At 43.7% G+C, this 17197-nt stretch overlaps 1 protein-coding gene across 2 annotated transcripts in view; it reads right to left on the bottom strand.

Moving 5' to 3' along the window:
* svild (supervillin d) overlaps window positions 1-17197 on the bottom strand; it is a 72580-nt gene that overhangs the window by 8410 nt on the left and 46973 nt on the right. For both annotated transcript variants that reach the window (XM_073828174.1, XM_073828173.1), the window contains exons 19-25: window positions 16882-17179; window positions 16068-16325; window positions 15750-15957; window positions 15529-15662; window positions 14330-14485; window positions 14051-14194; window positions 11364-11476 (exon numbers count right to left, since the gene is read on the bottom strand). In XM_073828174.1, coding sequence (XP_073684275.1) covers window positions 11364-11476; window positions 14051-14194; window positions 14330-14485; window positions 15529-15662; window positions 15750-15957; window positions 16068-16325; window positions 16882-17179 — 1311 coding nt within the window. The remainder of the gene's footprint in view (window positions 1-11363; window positions 11477-14050; window positions 14195-14329; window positions 14486-15528; window positions 15663-15749; window positions 15958-16067; window positions 16326-16881; window positions 17180-17197) is intronic.

Here is a 17197-nt window from a genome sequence, read left to right on the forward strand (position 1 = left end):
ATCAACACATTTAAAGGGATAGTTCACCCAAAAATGAAAATTTGATGTTTATCTGCTTACCCCCAATGCATCCAAGATGTAGGTTACTTTGTTTCCTCAGAAAAACACAAACGAACATTTCACAAACGAAAACCGGTGCAGTCTGCCAGCCTTATCATGGACATGGATGGGCACCAAACCTTTAAAAGTAAACAAAAACATGCACAGACAAATCCAAATTACACCCTGCGGCTCGTGATGATACATTGATGTCCTAAGACATGAAACGATCGGTTTTTGTGAGAAACTGAACAGTATTTATATCATTTTTTACCTTTGATACACAGCCACGTCCATCTGTCATGAGCACGAGTTTGGCATCAGTCACGTCACATGAGCACGCGCTCTGGCGTAGAATACGCAAACGACGGAAGCGATCTGTCGCATGTATACGACACTCATTGTTTACACAGAGTTTGTGGGTATAGCAGCTATTCAAAATGGTAATTACTTGCGCGTATCCTGATTGGTTAAACCGATTTAAAGCTAAAAGATTACATTAGTTTGCGCAAACTCATCCGGGACTTTTCACTGATTTCCCCTTACGGCGTTTGCGTATTCTACGCCAGAGCGCGTGCTCATGTGACGTGACTGATGCCACATGACATGACATGACAGATGGACGTGGCTGTGTATCAAAGGTAAAAAATGATATAAATACTGTTCAGTTTCTCACAAAAATCGATCGTTTCGTGTCTTAAGACATCAATGTATCATCACGAGCCACAGGGTGTGATTTGGATTTGTCTGTGCATGTTTTTGTTTACTTTTAAAGGGTTGGTGCCCATCCATGTCCATGATAAGGCTGGCAGACTGCACCGGTTTTTGTTAAAAATCTTCGTTTGTGTTTTTCTGAGGAAACAAAGTAACCTACATCTTGGATGCATTGGGGGTAAGCAGATAAACATCAAATTTTAATTTTTGGGTGAACTATCCCTATAGTCGCCTGCAGCCACAGGCGCCACCGGTTCTTCTGAAACGGCCGTGATCCTGTCGGAATCCTGTAAAACTTAAGCCCCTTGGTGGAATATAGTGCAACCGTAAACACAACAACCAGACATTTTGATGCTGGGAAACCGTTTTGATAAACTTTAGTTGCTAACACGTTAGAGCCAGTGGGGAACAACACCACTTCCGTTGCCAAAATGCGCACGCAACTATTTGATCACGTGGGCTGTAAAAGGGTCTATTTATTCACTGCACCATTTATCTCAAGGCTAATAACATATTATTAAAGTACATGTAAGAATAAAATTATCATGTTAAAAACGAGTTTAATGTCAATATATTATGTACTGTACACATGATCAGAGCCTGTAACCACAAAACATTTCATCTTACCACTAAAAGTTCTCCTAAATACTAGTAAAAGTTTTTAGCTAAGAGTTTTCTCTTAAAATCTATTCACAAAGCTGCTGAGACAAACTTTTACTAAGGAATAGAGAGAAGTCTTAAGCTAAAAGTAAGGGCGGGGTTGACCTCGTTACTATGGATTATGTCGACATGCTCATTAACTATGCACACAATGATTGGCTGATAATAATAATGACATAATACATGCACTTGACCAGGTAGAAAAGTTCTTTAAAATATGTTTTTTAATAAAGATTTAATGCGAAAGAAAGGCACACTGAGCCGACTGTTTCTGTCTGTGGTAAGTTTTAATTTAAAATATTTGTGATAGCCCAATTTCAATATGAAAAGGAAGCTATAGCCTACCTATGCTGTTTAAATGTGTTACAACTTGCTTGAGCAACTTAATATACAAAATCTAGAAGTCAAGTGCATTAAATAATAGCCTACGTCGTTTATAATACGTTGAGTTTAAACGTGAATATGTCTAGTATTATTGTATTAGTGTACTGTGATAAAAGAGTATCCCAATGCTGAAAAAGCACGTTTGGATTTGAAAATCAAATAACGGATAAGTGATGTTTCATTAACAAATTTCAGGAGGAGCTCGCGCAGATAATTAACACGGCCAATTCATCATCAGCAATCACTCCCTATCCAATCACTCTCCCTATCCCATTACTACAGTCCCTTTAAATAACCAAGCAGTCCTACCTTCAGCTATCTCTGATTCCAGCATTGGCACTCCCAATCGCCGCAACATGTCCGAGATTCACTCGTCCTCCGAGGATTATTCCTCTGATACAGACAAACCTGCAGCTCATCCAGCCTTCATCCAGGTCGCCGCTCAGGCCACCAGCGCTCCGCAGGATCCACTAATCGAGCCCGCCGCTGCATCACGGGGCCGCAGGCCCTCACGCACCGCTGCTGCTCGCACTCCGAGCAGTGTTGTTTTAGTCAACGATGGCGAAATCATTTCGTTGACGCCACTTTTCATGACGATAACGAGACGATGACGAGATAAAAATGGCTCGTTGATGACTAAAACATGACGAGACGTGCGTGAGTTTTCGTTGATGAGACGGGTGGTCCGTCAGACGTTTAAAATGCATGACATTTCTGCTTATTGTGCATGCCAATCAAAACCTTAAACGTTTTGATGCCGCTATGGCAAGCCGTTTTAGCATTCCATCCTTGTTTGTCTTTTATGTTTTAAAACATTCCTTATTGCAATTATTGGTGAAAATAGTCGATCCGGAAGCTCACATTGTGTTGAACTAGATCTGCTATTTTCAGAACTTACAAGTGACACTACCCAACAGCAAAATACTTACCGACCTACATTAATTTGTTAAAAGACTTTTCCCCTTTTTAGACTAAAACTAGACTAAAACCTTTTTGGCTTTCGTCGACTCAAATTGGACTAAAACTAACAAGCATTTTAGTCCATAAGACTAAATCTAAGATGGTTGTCAAAAAACAACACTGTTCCGAGACGCCAGCTTACGCCGTCTCCACCATCTTCCAGACGTCGGGCATCTTCCCCAGCGTCTTCTTACGCTTCAGCCTTCTCCTGCGCCCCAGCCAAGGGAAAATGGACCGTAGCCGAGCTCTGCAAGGGCCTCAGGCAGAGCGCGCTCGGGCCGCAGAGCCCCCTACTCCACGTCAGGACGCAGCAGAAGGCCGTCACCGAGCTTGGGCCACGCCCCGGACACCGCAGTCTCCAGCCACGCCCATCCCGCTCGATCCTCGAAGCGGGAGCTCACTGCTCATGCTGTCAGAGAGCCGGCCATCGCCTCCACAAGCCGTCGCAGCAGCACGAGCTCGCCCACTCCAGCAGCCGATTCCTGTCCGCAACCCTTGCCCCTCCTTTCTCTCCCCTTCTCATGGCCCGCAGCACCGCCTTCCGCTCATAGCACGAGCATTCCCCTGCTCATGCCACAAGCACCGGCGCTCCCCATTCCCCCTCTCTTCCCTTCTGTTTCCTCCGCCCCAGGAGCCGTCCCCAGCGCGAGCATGCCTCTACCCTCGCAGGCTCCGACGCACGCCATTCCCCCTCTCTTTCCCCCCTTCTTTTCCGTCCCAGGAGACGGCCGCAGCTCAGGTTTACCGCCACTACCGGTCCCGGTAGCCACTTTCCCTCCTCCTCAGGCCCGTCCTCCCTTCTCATTGGCCTCAGCCACACCCCTTCCAGCCCCGCCAAACGCTTTAGCGCAGGAACCTCCCCCAGTTTCCAACTCCATCAGGACCCAGATACTAGCAGGTCTCACACATGGATTCCACCCCGGCATCCTGAGCCTCCCCTCCCAAAACCTCATCTGCCCAAATCTCCACTCCGCTCTCACCGAACCCGAAATAGTGGACGGCCTAATTAAAAAGAAATAGACTCAAATTTCATGATAGGCCCCTTTTCTGTTCCTCCCTTTAGCATCTATCGAGTTGCCACCAGAAAATTCTCAGGCAAAAAACGCCTCATAATTGATCTTTTATCTCCGCATAATTCCCCATTCCCTAGCATTAACAGCCTCATGCCACTCGAAGAGTTTTCTCTTCACTATCACGACGTCGACCAAGCCACTACCTTGATTAAAAAAGCAGGTCGCGGCGCTTGGTTGGCCAAAGTCGATATTACTTCTGCTTTCAAAGTTATGCCCATCCACCCAGATTTCTGGCACTCATTTGGCATTTGCTGGAAAAACGAATTCTATTTCGCCGTCCGCCTCACATTTGGTTGCAAAAGCAATCCAAAAAATCTTCGACACGCCGTCGGAGGCAATTTGCTGGATCCTCTCCAACAATTACAGTTTACCCTATCTGATTCATCTTTTAGACGATTTCTTAATCATCTCACCCCCAGATTCCGTCCCAGCCGCACACCTCTTGACATCCCAAAGCTTTTCTCAGAGCTCGGGATTCCCCTCGCCCAAGACAAAACCGAGGGTCCTAGCACTTCCATCGAATTTTTGGGCATCAATTTAGATTCCCAAAAATTCCTGGCTTCCCTGCCCAAAGAAAAGATTGACAGAACAATTCTAGTAGCTTCCACTTTGTTAACAAACTGTAGCTGTACAGCTGTGGCAAATTTACCCCTCCAGCTATCATCCTCAGCACTATTTGAGCTTTGCCCCATAGGGAAGCTGCGGCCACTAATGGGTAAAGAATGGTCCGCCACCAGCATCGTCGTCCAATACGACAACGCAGCTACCGTGCACTGCATTAACAAAGGCCGTTCCCACTCCCCCGTACTCATGGCTTTGCTCAGATGTTTGATTTGGATTTCAGCTCGTGACCAATTTATCATAACTGCAAAACACATCCCCGGGTCAAAGAATCAAATCGCTGACTCTCTCTCTCGTTTTGTTTTTCAGAAATTCAGATCGCTGGCTCCAGAAGCGGACCCGCTCCCAACCCCAGTCCCTCCTTATTCAGAACTGATATTCCCATAACCCTCCACCTAAGGCCTCTTCTCGAAGCATCCATCGACTCCATTCTCCAAGCAGTCTCCCTCAGGACTCTCCAATCCTACCTTACAGCGTGGAAATGCTTTAAAACTTTCCACGCCGCCTACAGCTTACCTTTCCCCGATTTTTCCCTGCTCACTGTCACCTCATTTATCTCCCACCTCAATTCCCATAAAAACCTCCAAGCTAGCTCCATCAAAGCATACCTTAGCGGTATTCAGTTTTTTCATAAACTGTTTCACGGCTCGCCTTCCCCTCATATAGCTAATTCCCAGACCTCCCTTCTCATCAAAGGCATCCAAAAAACCCAGCCCAACCGCCCAGACCCCAGACAACCTATCACTTTAAATATTTTGACCAAATGCATCTCCTCCCTCCGCAAAGGCTACCATTCCATCCACACTGCCCGCACACTGGATGCCATGTTCATCCTGGCTTTTTTCGGTTTCCTCAGATGCTCTGAGCTCGCCATTACATCCAGTTTTAACCCAGCCATTCACCCCACCATCTCCGACCTAACCGTGCTAGACGGCGATACCATCTCTTACTTTATTAAACAAAGCAAGACAGACCAAATAAAGAAGGGCCATTTCATTTATATTTTTAACCTCCAAACTCCCCTCCAACCATTCCAAACCCTCCTAGCCTTCCTTTGCCACAGGAAATCCCAATCCTCCCTCCCCTCTGACCCCTCTTTACTGATGATGCCAACCGCCCTGCCACACGCTTCTGGTTCCAAAAGCACCTGAAGTCTGTCTTGCTTCTCTCTGGTACCCCAGCCGATAACTTCTCCAGCCATTCATTTCGCATAGGCGCAGCAACTACAGCCGCCCAAAAAAGGTCTCTCCCAACAGCAGATCCAAGCGCTCGGCCGCTGGTCATCTGAAGCTTTCAAGAGCTACATTCGAGCAGATCGCTCTTTTATCAGGGAAACACACCAAACCCTAATCGGCCAACCCGTTCTACCGCCAGCCCACCCCCGTCCACGCCATCTCTAGCCGCTTCAACCACCCCCTCTGCGTCCCTTTTCCTTGGGACATCCTGCCTTCGTTAAAACCCCAGCTTATTCCCCTACGCGCAGCAATGCGCGCCCCCGCTGGAGCCCCCCTTACGCACAACAGTGCTCGCCCCGCTTTTCCCGTCACGCTCAACATCGCATGGCTCCTGTTCAAGCCCCCGCTTATCCCCTATACGCGCAGCAATGCACGCCCCCGCTGGAGCCCCCCTTACGCACAGCAGTGCTCGCCCCGCTTTTCCCGTCACGCTCAACATCGCATGGCTCCTGTTCAAGCCCCCGCTTATCCCCCTATACGCGCAGCAATGCACGCCCCCGCTGGAGCCCCCCTTACACACAGCAGTGCTCGCCCCGCTTTTCCCATCACGCTCAACATCGCATGGCTCCTGTTCAAGCCCCCGCTTATCCCCTATACACGCAGCAATGCGCGCCCCCGCTGGAGCCCCCCTTACGCACAGCAGTGCTCGCCCCGCTTTTCCCGTCACGCTCAACATCGCATGGCTCCTGTTCAAGCCCCCGCTTATCCCCTATACACGCAGCAATGCGTGCCCCCGCTGGAGCCCCCCTTACGCACAGCAGTGCTCGCCCCGCTTTTCCCGTCACGCTCAACATCGCATGGCTCCTGTTCAAGCCCCCGCTTATTCCCCTTACAGAACAGCAACGCCCGCTCATGCTAAAGCCACCCCGCTCGCTCCCCCCATGCCGCAGCAACGCCTGCTCATTCTAGAACGCCCCGCTCATTCCCTTTACGCACTGCAATGCCCGCTCTCACCGCAGCCCCTGCTCGTTTCCCCACGCCGCTGCATTGCCCGCTCTCGCTAGAGCGCCCCGCTTATTCCCCCATGCCGCAGCAATGCCCGCTCTTGCTAGAGCGCCCCGCTTATTCCCCCATGCCACAGCAGTGCCCGCACGCACTGCAATGCCCGCTCTCGCCGCAGCCCCTGCTTACTTTCCACGCTGCAGCAATGCCCGCTCTGACTAGAGCGCCCCGCTTATTTCCCCATGCCGCAGCAATGCCCGCTCTGACTAGAGCGCCCCGCTTATTTCCCCATGCCGCAACAATGCCCGCTCTGACTAGAGCGCCCCGCTTATTCCCCCTTTCACGCAGCAATGCCCGCTCACACTAGAACGCCCTGCTTATTTCCCCATGCCGCAACAATGCCCGCTCTGTCTAGAGCGCCCCGCTTATTCCCCCTTTCACGCGGCAGCCCCCGCTCAGTCTCCTTTAGCGCAGCAAAGCCCACACATCCTAGAGCACCTAGCATGTTTCCCCTACGCCACAGCAGTACCCACCCCCAAGAAAACGCCATTCTTCATTCCCCCTAAATGCCACCCCACATAAGGTTCTCTTTGCTTTTCCTTCCCTAGCAGTGCCCGCAGCAGCTCCTCCCGCGCTTCCCCGCCGCTAATCGTCCAGCATCCCTCCAGCTCAAGTTAAGCTTTTTGGGGGGCCACCTGGCTGCTGTCCTGCAGTTATTTTGCACTTTGGGGGAGCGCTATTGGGTTCGGGCCAAAGGCCGAGCTCGGACCCCTCTCCCTGGGCAGGGGGAGTGCCCCGGGCTCGGGAATGACTACCGAGCTCGGAGCCCTCTCCCGGACAGCATGCCAAACACGCTTAACTTTTACGCTGTTTATTATATGCAAAAGCGAACTAGTGAAGTGATGTTTCATTAACAAATTTCAGGAGGAGCTCGCGCAGATAATTAACACGGCCAATTCATCATCAGCAATCACTCCCTATCCAATCACTCTCCCTATCCCATTACTACAGTCCCTTTAAATAACCAAGCAGTCCTACCTTCAGCTATCTCTGATTCCAGCATCCCTCCCACCCCCCCTGTTTATTTTCTCCTCACCTCCAGCCAGGGGGGGGAGCGCTATTGGGTTCGGGCCAAAGGCCGAGCTCGGACCCCTCTCCCTGGGCAGGGGGAGTGCCCCGGGCTCGGGAATGACTACCGAGCTCGGAGCCCTCTCCCGGACAGCATGCCAAACACGCTTAACTTTTACGCTGTTTATTATATGCAAAAGCGAACTAGTGAAATGGTGTGTTTGTGGTAAACACCCGCGGATCAGGAACGGACTGAAACGCGTCCTGTGTGAAAGCAAAACGAGTCCGTGCTGCCTCTGCACCGCATATGTAACGCACACGGACTGCATACGCACTGCATACGGAGTATGTGTGAAACAGGCGTAAGGCATGTAAACGTAAAAGAAAACCAAACTGGATGCAAGAACAACTCTTACTTCTTGCCCAATTTGTTCATGAAAACAAGGGAAAATTTGGAGTTGGGATAATCTCAAAAACTAAAAAAGATGTGTGGGAAAATATATGTGTGCAAATAAATGCAGCTTTCCCACTTTTGTCCAGAAGCAAAGATGACTGTGAAAAGCGTTGGTATTCTTTGCAAAGTCAGGCAAATTAAGGCTGAGATTGCAGAATTTAAGTGACAAACAACTGCTACAGCTAAACGGACATTACTTTCAAGTTGCAGATAATGTTTTCATGTAACCTTAATTGTTATGCTATTGCAGATTGAAATCCTTAGCCTCATTAAAATATTTATTGCATTCATAAGGAGCTGCCAAAGATTGTTAAAACCTTGATCTGTGGCGTTATTGGGTTGTTTCTATTTGTTGCAATACCTTCGCGATTAAGACCGCACCTTCTGAAAAGCTCATTATCATCCAATGCTTCTAAAATGCCTCTGTTCCGAGGCAGACAGCCGGCAATAGCCATTTTAGGATAGTTTTAGGACTTGATCTTAGTGACTTAGGAGTCCTCTAGACTATTCCTAACATTTCACATATTTAGGAGCTAGTTTTAGTGCTAAAACGCTTTGTGAAATACTCTTAGAGCAAAAATTAGGAGTCCTAAATTTAGGATTGTTTTAAGCATTTTTTTAAGATTTTCTCCTAAATCGCTAAGTTATGAGTTATGCTACTTTTATCCTTAAGATCTTTTAGTAACAGGGGCCCAGAATTTGGTGATGTGCGCGCGCAGGCAGCACAGGCTTGCGGTGCAGAAGAACGAGTCAAGTATAAATCAGCCTAAATCAGGCTTAAATCACAAGATCAAATCCTAACCTTCCTAATATTGCTGTTGCTGGCGATCTGCCTCGGAACTTAAACTTTTTAGAAACACTCTGCATATGCACACATATTCCCACACAACTTTTTTTTATTTGTCTTGGAGGTTATCCCAGCTCCAAATTTTCATTTGATTATAGCGTTGGGCAAGAAGTAACAGCTGTTCTTGCGTCAAGTTTGGTTTTGTTTTATGTTTGCGTATCTCGCTATCAGCCATGATTATTCTATCATGAATAGAAAAAAAACTTTTTCACGTTGGCACCGATAGCCTAGCGGTTAGTGCGTCAATATATGGCGTAACTCCGCTCAAAGACCCCTGAGTTTGATTCCCGTTTCGAAATGTTTTGCTGCTCCCTTCTCTTCACCCAATGATTTCGTGTCAGTTCTCCGCTATTCTGTGTCATAAAAAGCTCTTTTAAAAAGTCTGTTTATGTAAACGGAGGCCAGCTAGTAGGTGCTGTACAGGTAAACCTCACTCCCCGATCTCAAGAGACGCACTAGCGACAGATGCTAAAGGATGCAGCCTTTAGCCTCCTTGTTAGTGCGTCCGCCCCCCGTGCCGGAGACCCGGGTTCTAGACCTGCTCAGAGTGTGTGCGGTAGGACGTGGGTGTGAGGAGTTACATTTACATGCATATCAGCTAATTATTTATTATAAAAGACTGTCAATCATTTGAACTCTTGTTTAGTAAGTGACACTTGTCCTGTATTTTGAATTCTTTATTTGAATGTGGCGACATTTTTACTAACTTTTTAAAACTTTATTTGAATATGGCAATATTTACAACAATATTTCTATGAATAAATCTCTGACAGAGACTCCTCCCCTATCAGCCAATCACTGTATGCATGGTTAGTGAGCATGCTGACATCATCCATAGTAACTTTATTTGAATATGGCAATATTTACAACAATATTTCTATGAATAAATCTCTGACAGAGACTCCTCCCCTATCAGCCAATCACTGTATGCATGGTTAGTGAGCATGCTGACATCATCCATAGTAACGAGGTCAACCCTGCCCTTACTCTTAGCTTAAGACTTCTCTCTACCGCTTAGTAAAAGTTTGTCTCAGCAGCTTTGTTAATAGGTTTTAAGAGAAAACTCTTAGCTAAAAACTTTTACTGCTATTTAGGAGAACTCTTAGTGCTAAGATAAAATGTTTTGTGGATACGGGCCCAGACCTCAAAGGGGCTGTAGTCCCTATTATAATTGTAGGTTTTATTTTTTTATTATTATTCTGTAACCGTAAGTAGGAAAATTATGAAATTTGGCACATTTGTGATGGTCATGAATAGTGATATGACCAAATTTGGAGTCTCTAGGACCAACTCTATAGCGCCAACACCAGCTCAAAAATTCACTTTTTAAACGCTTCTAAATTTTTAAACCCTTTTTCTAGACCATTGTCCCTGCGACCACTTGATTACTCTCATCATGCTGATCACAATTAATAGCTTAAGGCTCCACCAAATAAACTAGTGGCCATTTTGAAAAGTACAGTATTTCGTTTTTTTCGCTACTCCTCCTTCAAAATTTGTTCATTTCTTACAAAACTTGGCTCTTTGGACTGAAACCAAAACGAAATGACTGAACAGAATTTTGATATTCATATTAGTTCAAACGTTATGGTGTCACTAACATAAAGCCTCTGAACCAATTTTGGGTCAAGATTGTTATCTTGGCCAAACTTTAATCAGTTGAAACAAAACGTGGTACACCCAATCAGCACCATGATCTGAAGAAAAACACCACCTACAGGTCACAAGATACCAAATATGTAAATTTTTGCTTAGAACTTTTGAACAGTTTGTCAGAAAATAATGCCTAATGCCTATACACATCATTTTGAAATTTGTTATAAATTGCAATATCTTTTAAATAATTTGACATATCTGCACAAAAATTGGTAGGCATCATCAACAGCAAATCCTGAAGGTACATGAGTTTGAACACAGTACCACCTAGTGTTTTAGACATAAGGATTTTTGCAAAAAAGCTTATAACTTATAAAAACATTGTCCAAATGTTATTTTTTTCTGTCAATACATTCCTTGTTTTATGTCAATTCGGATGATATCTCACTTTTCATTGTTTGCAATTTTGAAGTAAATGAAAAACAGTTTTTTTTGCTACTCCTACAAACTACTCTAAACTCAGTGTTCGAATTCAGCGAAGAACACAAATGACTGTGATTTAAAGGGGACATTGGATGCTAAATTAATTTTTACACGGTGTTTAAACTTAAATGTGTCTTGTCAGTGTGTACACAACCACCCTATAATAATAAAAATCCACCCAGTGCTTTTTTTTAATCCCTTTTATTTAATCTTCTATGGAAGACCAATGGTTAATTTTAATAAAACGCTTTATACCTGAGGTGAAAGCTATGGTTAGGATTATGTACCTGCACTTTAATAGTTGAGTCCTTCTCCCAATAAGGAAAGATGTTGGTAAAGGTGAGTGGTTCTGCACCAGCCAAGATCAGGTAGGCCTGAGGAGGCCGTCTGTAGTTCTTCTCTGTAAAACAAACAAAGTCATTTATACACCTTGAAAGGCAATTAAATATGCACAAATAGGTTTACACACACACAAAAAAAAAAATCTATATTCACCCATGTTATGTCCCATGTAAACCCATGCAACTTTATTTTCATGGAACATATAAGGATACATCAGCAACAGTTACCATTCACTTGCACTGCACTGCATCTTTTTTCCAGTTAATGAAAGTGAATAACAACTGAGGCTAAAGGCTGAATAAGGTGAGTAAACAAGACAATTTTCTATTTGAGGTGCACTATTTTATTAAGATGTGTGTATCCTATTAAGCAATGTGTACGGTCATCACACCGACCTATTTTGACCTTGTACATGTGCACAGATTATGTAACAATTGTGATGTCAAGACTGAGTAAAAAACTAATTTTAAACAAACTTTGAAACTATATACAGTGAGGGAAAAAAAATATTTGATCCCCTGCTGATTTTGTACGTTTGCCCAATGACAAAGAAATTATCAGCCTATAATTTTAATGGTAGGTTTATTTCAACAGTGAGAGACAGAATAACAACAAAAAAATCCAGAAAAATGCATTTGCATTTTAATGAGTGAAATAAGTATTTGATCCCCTATCAATCAGCAAGATTTCTGCCTCCCAGGTGTCTTTTATACAGGTCACAAGCTGAGATTAGGATCACTACCTTTAAGAAAGACACCTGTCCACAGAAGCAATCAATCAATCAGATTCCAAACTCTCCACCATGGCTAAGACCAATGAGCTGTCCAAGGATGTCAGGGACAAGATTGTAGACCTAGACCAATGAACATCTGAATGATTCAAAGAAGAACTGGGTGAAAGTGCTATGGTTAGATGAGACCAAAATCAAGCTCTTTGGCATGATGTTTGGAGGAAAAGGAATGCTGCCTATGACCCCAAGAAAATCATCCCCACCATCAAACATGGAGGTGGAAACATTATGCTTTGGGGGTGTTTTTCTACTAATGGGGACAGGACAACTGCACCGCATCAAAGGGGCGATGGACGGGGCCATGTACCACCAAATCTTGCCAGGGCATTGAAAATGGGACGTGGATGGGTATTCCAGCATGACAATGACCCAAAAACACATGGCCAAGGCAACAAAGGAGTGGCTCAAGAAAAAGAACATTAAAGTCCTGGAGTGGCCTAGCCAATCTCCAGACCTTAATCCCATAGAAAAAATTTGTGGAGAGAGCTGAAGGTTTGAGTTGCCAAATATCAGCTTTGAAACCTTAATGACTTGGAGAGAATCTGCAAAGAGGAGTGGGACACAATCCCTCCTGAGATATGTGCAAACCTGGTGGCCAACTACAAGAAACATCATCTGACTTATGTGATTGCCAACAAGGGCTTTGCTAAGTCATGTTTTGCAAAGAGGTCAAATACTTATTTCCCTCATTAAAATGAAAATCAACTTCTAACTTTTTAAAATGTGTTTTTCTGGATTTTTTGATGTTATTCTGTCTCAAACTGTTCAAATTAACCTAACATCAAAATTATAAACTGATTATTTCTTTGTTAGTGGGCAAACATACAAAATCAGCAGGGAATCATTTTTTTCCCTCACTGTATTTATATATACAGTGTGTGTGTGTGTGTGTGTGTGTGTGTGTGTGTGTGTGTGTGATGCGATCTAGGAAACGCAACACATGGTGAAAATGTAACATTTTTTAGGTTTTGATACTATATAAAAGTTGGGTTTAAGCCCTTTCCAAAACTTGGCTTGAACGTAAAAACAGCTATTTTAAGTTGGCTGATAGCTATGATTTTCAGGAATGGAATTTCGAGAAAAACAGGTTTAAAGTGAGACAGGTTTTACTTTCACTTCACAAAAGCTGTCTGTCAAGTCAGAAGCGCTATACTCATTACACATTACACAAAGTGAGCATCTACAGTACTTCAGACTGCGTTGTTGCACTCCGCCATATCATGATATATATAAAAAATAAATAAATAAAACCGTTGAGTGCCGTAGTTTACACAGGACTGGCAGGCAATGTGCATTGATACGCCTTTATTAAATATGTTATGTGGTTTATTTTGATTGGTTATGCTAAATGTTTTTGTGGTGTTAAGGGAAAGCACCTCTGCAGTGCGTTCTTAACATAAGTGAAAGACACAGTGACTTTTGACCTATTTTTCCAATTTCCTGAAAACATCCCAGCGTGACATCCGACGGGTTTTCCCAGATCGCATCACACACACACACACACACACACACACACACACACACACACACACACACACACACATACATACATACATATATATATATATATATATAGAGAGAGAGAGAGAGAGAGAGAGAGAGAGAGAGAGAGACAGAGAGAGAAAGAGAGAGAACACATAACTTATAAAGCACATATTAATGTACCCAAATACCTAAATATAACTACTATCTTACTTACTATCAATAAGCAGCAAATTAGGATTTTATTGAGGGAAAACTATATAGTGAATGTGTTCCTATTTTAAAGTGTTACCAAACCATCCTAGAGAGCAGCACCCCATTTCCTGATCTCTGCCCTGAATGAAGATCCTATCTCCTAACCTTGGCAGTACTGTAGTGTTGTTTCCATGGCACACTTCCTCTCATTGTCCCAGCGGATCTTAGCCGATCCAGTACATTCTGTATCTTCTGGCTGCTGTCCTTGCCACAGGTACACTTCCATCCTGTTATCCACCAAGAACAGGGCTACAAAGAATAAGAAAGATAGAGAAAGAATATTAATAATTGACACTGTACAATGGGCAACACATGATACAATATCAATGTCAATTCCCATTATAAGAATCATTGATTACAGTCACATGCAATAACATTATATACCAGGCTGAGGGGCTGAATACAAGTTCTCCTGCAGGAACGGCATGGCCATGACAGTTCCTATTGCTTGGGTGGGTCCAAACTGCTCCTCTGCTTGGAAAATTCCACCACTGGCACTCAGACGGAAAAGACGTGGTGTAAAATTATACTTCCCTGGATCTGCAAGCACACAGAGACAATTATATATTTGTAAATATTGCCGAATTAGAACAAATTCACAAGCTCATGGGCTCTGCTAGTGACCGGCCTACATTGGCAGCATGTTAAGGCAACATGGGCACAAAAAAACTGTTCTTAAAAGACAAGCAGCATGACTACACTGAAGACAATTTTGGAAAAAATAATCCAACATAATAAAGTCAGAGAAATGTCTATTAGAAATATAATTAATGCGATATCACAAGATTTTAATAAAACATAGTTAATTAAAGTGGACTAATTTACCAAATATTTTTTGTACTACTATATTTTGGACTCATATTTTGCTGTAATAACATGTAGCATAGCAACATGCTTATGTCAAACTCTGTAGAATGCAGTCAGGTTCCAAAAGTAAAGTTTCCATTTGTTTTCTCCCTAGGGGAACTGATTTTTAATGATAACTTAAAAAAACATTTAAGACAGACCTACTGTGAGCTATGAGGCTGTTAAACCACAATATTATACATTTTAAATAATCATGTTTAACAGTGGAATTCTTAGTGAAACAAATACATTATGGGATTGTAGTTCTTTCCCTCATTAAAGCAGTTAAGTACACAGGTCTTTTACCTTTGTCTTTTAGTCTGATTTTCAAATATGTTTTTGCTTGTAATTGCTTGTAATGTTGTAAATTCAACTTGTAGTTGGTTTGGTTCTTCTAGCTTACATGTCTTTAATTAGGAATTTTTTTTTTCAAAAACCCTGAGGGGAAAATATTTCCGTAATCAAGGCTACTGAAAAAAAGGAAGGAGGACCATTGCACTCCATTGAAATTTATAGTTATTTCAGCCTACCAAATAATATAAATTGTCTCTTGTGCGATTCCTGTAAAAAATGCCATTTGTAAGACGCACAATGTTGCTGCCTACATGGACGGGTTTAAAATCAGTCACTAAATTAAGCCATGACATCAAAAATATTATACATATGTATGTTATAATAACAATTTAACACCATCAAGAACAAAGAGATTGTTTAAACTGAAACATTTTTTTTTGTACCTTGCAGCATGCAGTCATAGGCTTTCCTGTCCTCCTTGCCAAGACCATCCCAGAATTCCTTGGGCTCAGTTCCTTCTTCTATCTCATGCACTTTCAAACTGCTGTTACTGTTCAAACCCAGCTCACAAGGACAACTGTAATATGCATATATACACAAATCACCACATGGTTATCACATTCTTGTACAGAAAGTGTGAGTCTATATAGATAAATCTGCTTACGTTTGAGTGAATCGCTCTACAGTCTTCGTCCCCACTTTCCGGGCACCTGGATGAGACTTACAGCCATGCCACAAGTATAGCTGTCCCTTCTGTACCCCCAGCAACAGCAAACTAGCACGAGAGCGCAGGCTGGCACAACAGCACTCTACTTCAACCAGCGAGCCTTCCAACTCTGTCTCTCCACGCACACAGAATAAACGCCAGTCTCCTGACAGAAAAAAAATCACACATGAAATGAAATCACACATACACGTGCAATTACTGTCAATCATAAAAGAGGTCTAGTAAATATCGCTCATTGTTATCTTTGTATATTACCTGTGTTTTTGGAGCTATCATCCCTGGAGCCCCGGTGGATGACTAGCCCTCCCTGGAAGAGTTGGAGGAAACAGGGTGGCTCTTTACCCTGTGTGACCAGCACTTGTGCCCCCCTGTGGTTACCCAGCTCTACTGTCATGAGGGCAGATGTGCCGCGCCCACTGACACTAGAGTGACGTCCCTGCCAAAAGAAGCATGCTGTGCGTTCCCTGCCTGGGCCAGCTGTACTCATTTCACCAGGTTTTTGCCTCTTACCCACTGTGAACACAAAAGGTAAAATATAACAACAATATCTGTTCACTCACAATTGTCTAAAAATGTATAGATGAATAGTGGATGTTTTTTGAGGTTATTACTTGGAGTTATGATAAATACAGCAATACGTTGGTGTACAAACTGCAGTGCTTTATCAATACATTTCTGTGTTGAGCTAACGCATATACCATGGCTGTTTGGGAGTTTAATGTAATGTTGATGGGTGTTCCGTTTCTGACATTCGAATTACGCAGTAGACCAATCACAACAATCTGGGTCATCGGACCAATCACAGCAGATTAGCATGAAGCAAAGAAAGAAATCATTCATTCAGGGAAAAATTGAAAGAAGTCTCTTATGTTCACAAAGGATCTATTTATTTGATCAAAAATACAGTAAAACAGCAATACGGTGAAATAATAAAATTAAAAAAAAAAAAAAAATGTATGTATGTATGTATGTATGTATGTATGTATGTTTATTTGCTACACTGCTAATAGATGTGTAACAAAGTGTAAAAGTAACATTACGGCTAAATCAGGTTTCAAGCCTCACTCACCGACATTAGTGACAGAGTATTTCCAGCGGATGACATAGGTGTCCCCCTCGTGCAGTTGACTCACGCTCTCTGGTGGTATCTCAAAGTCATCAAACTCACGTATGTGCCATGCGTCCACAGCTAAGGTGGCCAGCTTAGCCTGTCGCCCATCCTCAGAAAGGACCAATCCATGACCTCTCTGCACATCCACACCCTCCAGCACCATCTTCACAGCGCCTGGCGCTCCCGCTAGCATCTCTGTGACATCACAGGGCTTCAGCTCGGAGTCAAAGGTTGGAAGACTCTGATAGACTGGACTCTGGAGGAAAAGGAGAAA

Source organism: Garra rufa, chromosome 22 (assembly GCF_049309525.1).
Source record: "Garra rufa chromosome 22, GarRuf1.0, whole genome shotgun sequence".
Taxonomy (NCBI): Eukaryota; Metazoa; Chordata; class Actinopteri; order Cypriniformes; family Cyprinidae; genus Garra; species Garra rufa.